This window comes from Nicotiana attenuata, chromosome 2 (assembly GCF_001879085.1).
Source record: "Nicotiana attenuata strain UT chromosome 2, NIATTr2, whole genome shotgun sequence".
Taxonomy (NCBI): Eukaryota; Viridiplantae; Streptophyta; class Magnoliopsida; order Solanales; family Solanaceae; genus Nicotiana; species Nicotiana attenuata.
This window is the reverse complement of record NC_031990.1, coordinates 32,289,277-32,293,606: the sequence shown is the minus strand read 5'-3', so window position 1 is coordinate 32,293,606 and position 4,330 is coordinate 32,289,277. Positions and strand designations below refer to the sequence as shown.

The 4,330-nt window shown below is 40.9% G+C and overlaps 1 protein-coding gene across 1 annotated transcript; it reads left to right on the top strand.

Moving 5' to 3' along the window:
- LOC109218132 lies at positions 3,269–4,123 on the top strand. Its single transcript, XM_019382466.1, has 2 exons — positions 3,269–3,618; positions 3,688–4,123. Exons 1-2 carry the CDS (start codon positions 3,269–3,271, stop codon positions 4,121–4,123), a joined length of 786 nt encoding a protein of 261 aa, XP_019238011.1.

Here is a 4,330-nt window from a genome sequence, read left to right as displayed (position 1 = left end):
AAAGAATCAGTAGACTTGATCCCAATGTGGATTAGGTTTATTGGATTGGATATTAAATACTGGGGGCAAGCTGCACTCACAAAATTGGCAGGGCTAGTAGGAAAACCATTGAAGGCTGATCGTGCTACAACACAGAAGGAGAGGCTGACTTTTGCAAGAGTTTTGGTGGAGGTTAAAACTCACCAGAGTTATCCTAACACTATCATGTTTGAGGATGAAAAAGGCAGAATAGTGGAGCAGGAGGTTTTTAATGAATGAAACCAACTTTGTGTGAGAAATGCAAGAATTTTGGGCATGAAATGAATGAATGCAGGAGATCCATCAAAGAGGAGAAAGAGAAACAAGCTAGCAAGAAGATTGGTAATGAACCAAACATAGAGAATCAGCAACAAAAGGAAAAGCAGGAGGGTAAGGAGCAATGCAAAAATGTGCAGGTAGCACAACAGGAGTAGGGGCAGATAGCTAGAAGCAATAAGGGGAATGAAGGAGCCACAAAAACAAATGATGTGGCAACAACATCAAGGAGTTGGCAGAAGATAGTGAGAGGGAAAATATGGGAAAGGAAGCAACAAGGGGACATAAGAACAGGGAATCCCTTTGCCACACTAGGTGAACAACAACAGGAGAACACAGAAGAAAACAGCAGGAAGGGGGAGGAGATTATAACAGAAAAAAGAAAAGGGAGTGAGATGGCCCTGGGAAAAGGGCAGGATGGGGGCAACCCCTCATCCAATGGATAGAATAGGTTTTTGGAATTCTAGGGGACTGAACAGGCCACATAAGCAAACAGAAATGAATCTGTTTATGAACAACCAAAAAGTTGGGATGTTTGGTCTCCTGGAAACTAAGATTAAGAGAGCAAAAGCACAGCAAGCTGCTCTTAATCTATGTGGAGGGTGGTCATTTACTACTAACTTAGTAAAACATCCAGCAGGCAGGATTTGGGTTGTATGGAAACCAGGTGTGTATGATGTTAACATCACAAATGTTACTGAACAACTTATTCATAGTATGGTTACTCACAAAGGGACAGGTAACAAGTTCAATGTTACCATAGTGTATGGGTTCAACAACCAAAGCATGAGAAAGCAAATGTGGGAGGATATTAGAAGTATACACCAGCAGAATAGGGGTCCCTGGGCTATTATGGGGGATTTCAACTGTATACTGAGTACTGAAGAAAGAATAGGAAGCAGGGTGACACTAGCAGAAATCAGAGATTTTAGGAAATGTATGGAGGATTGTTCTATGCAGGATATGAGATCTTCAGGTGCATTCTATACATGGAGCAATAAGCAAGCAGGGGGAGATAGAGTAATGAGCAGGATTGACAGAGTCCTCACAAACTATGAATGGCAGACTCAACTGCCAGCATCTGAGGTACACTACTTACAACCAGGACTATTTGATCATTCACCAGGTTTAATAAACTGGGATGGAGGGGGACAGCAGAGTAAGAGAAGATATAAGTACTTCAACATGTGGAGTATGGCATGGGATTTTAAAGAAAGAATAAAAGCAAACTGGAACACTGATAGGGGGGGGTACAAAGATGTACCAACTGGTGGGGAAAATGCATAGAATCAAGAGCACATTGATGAAAATCAACAAGGAGAGATTCAGTAATATTGAACAAAGGGCAGAGGAAGCATTAAATAGGCTGCAGCAATGTCAAAGTCAGGTGCAGCAGGACTCTAGGAATGAAGCCTTGATAAATGAAGAAGTAATGCTAAATGAGGAAAGCAGCAAATGGGCAAAGGCAAGACTCATGTTCTTGCAGCAGAAGGCTAAGGCACACTGGCTCAACCAGGGTGATCAGAACACCAAGTACTTTCATGGTATTCTGAAAGCCAGGAGGAACAGCAACAGAATATTCCACATAAAGGATATGAAGGGACATGATATTGATGATCCAGCAAAGATCCCAGAGGCATTTATAGAATTCTACACAGAATTACTTGGGAAGAGTGTGGAGGATAGAGATCATGTTAATAGTCAAATTATCAGACAAGGTCCAATTGTGCAAGAGGAGCAGAGAACTGAATTAAATGCAGCATTCAGTGATAAAGAGGTGAGGGATGCCCTATGGGCAATTGCAGGTGACAAAGCACCAGGTCCAGATGGATTTGGCAGCCAATTTTACAAAGATTGCTGGGAAGTAGTAGGTTCAGATGTAAAAGAGGGAGTGCTGGAATTTTTCAAAGAAGGCAAGATGCTCAAAGCCATCAACAACACTGTGATTAATCTCATACCAAAAAGCCCTCATGCTGAAGCAGTTGGAGATTACAGACCTATAGCTTGTTGCAACACAATCTATAAGGTGATTTCAAAAATGCTATGCAATAGGCTCAGGAAAGTCCTACCTGGGCTTATATCCCCTAATCAAAGTGCCTTTGTGGAAGGCAGGAGTATTGTTCATAACATATTGATCTGCCAAGACTTGGTGAGATTGTACAAAAGGAAGAATACAACCAAGAGCTGTTTAATCAAAGTAGACCTAAGAAAGGCATATGATACTGTGGAGTGGGGGTTTGTGGAAGAAATGATGCATTCATTGAATTTCCCTCATAAGTTTATAAAGTGGATAATGGCTTGCATCACAACTACACAGTACACAATTGCAGTCAATGGAGATGTGCATGGAAGTATCAAGGGCAAAAGAGGATTGAGGCAAGGGGACCCTGTTTCACCCTTACTATTTGTCATATGTATGGAATATCTCTCAAGAATAATGAAGTGGATTGCTGAGCAGAAAGGATTTCAATTCCACACCAAATGTAGAGGACTCAAACTCAACCACTTATGTTTTGCAGATGATGTGCTTTTCTTCTGTAAAGGGGAATGGAAATCAGTGGAATTGATCTTGAGAGGGTTGGAAACATTTTCAAGAGCATCAGGCCTACATACTAGTGCAGCAAAATCATATATCTACAGTGCAAATATGGAGGAGGAATGCATTCAGGATATCTGTGAGCTCACTGGCTACCAGAGGGGGGACCTTCCATTTAAATACTTGGGAGTACCAATCTCAGCCAGGAAGCTTTCAGCTACAGATTGTGAAATGCTAGTGGAGAAGATGGCTAACAGAGTGAGAACCTAGAGTTCAAGAAACATTTCCTATGCTGGCAGGGTAATGCTTGTCAACTCAGTATTGATGCATATCCACTCTTATTGGGCTTCAATATTCATCCTTCCCAAGAAGGTACTTAAAAGTATAACAAGTATTTGCAGAAGCTTCCTATGGGATGGGAAAAGGAATTCAACAAAAATGGCACTTGTAGCATGGGACACAGTATGTAAACCAAAGCAACAGGGTGGTTTGGGGATAAAAGATTGTATGGCATGGAATGAAGCAGCAATGGTGAAATATGTTTGGAACATAGCAAATAAAGAGGATAACCTATGGGTGAAATGGGTGAATCATGTATACATAAAAGAGCAGGATTGGTGGCAGTATGTTCCACCAGTGGATAGCTGTTGGTATTGGAAGAAAGTATGTGCATGTAGAGACAAATTTGCTGCTGGTTTTGTCAACAATGGCTGGCTTAAACAGGGGGACAAATATACAATACAAAGTGGATACCAATGGTACAAAGGTGAAGTAGAGATTAAGCCATGGTATCGAGGGGTATAGGGTCGGATGAATGTGCCAAAACACAGCTTCATGAGCTGGCTTGCCATGCACAGGAAGCTATTGACAAAGGAGAGGATGCAAAAGTTAAAGTTATGCCAAGATAGTGATTGCTTGATATGTGGAAGACATAAGGAAACAGTGGAGCACTTGTTCTTTGAATGCAAACTATCAGAGGAGTGCCTGAAGGAGCTGCTAAAGTGGATGAAAAAAGGAACAACAAAAACTGACCTTGAAGGTATATGGAGGAGAATAATCAGGGGAACACAAGGGAAGAGATGCAGAGAATACACAACAGCAATAGTGGCAGCGTTAATATACAGAATTTGGTGGGCAAGAAATGAAGCATTATGGAACCAGCGGGTTCCCACAGTGAAGAGTATATGTACACAAGTGAAGCAAGAATGTAAGACTAGAATAGTTCCTCTGTTAAACAAAAAATGTAGCAGAAAAGAAAGAGAATGGATTGATCAATTGTATAGATATGGATAGCAATATAGAGAAGGAAGTGTAGGAAATATAGAAACACACAATAGAGGTATAGAGGCAAACATGGGAGAGCGAGGGGAAGTTTTGTAAAGGCCTTGTTTATTTGTGAATAAAAGATTTCTGTTTCACCAAAAAACATGCAATAAATGCAGATAATGGCAATGAAGGTAATAAGAATGAATCTACCACCCAATTATTGTATGACTTGGA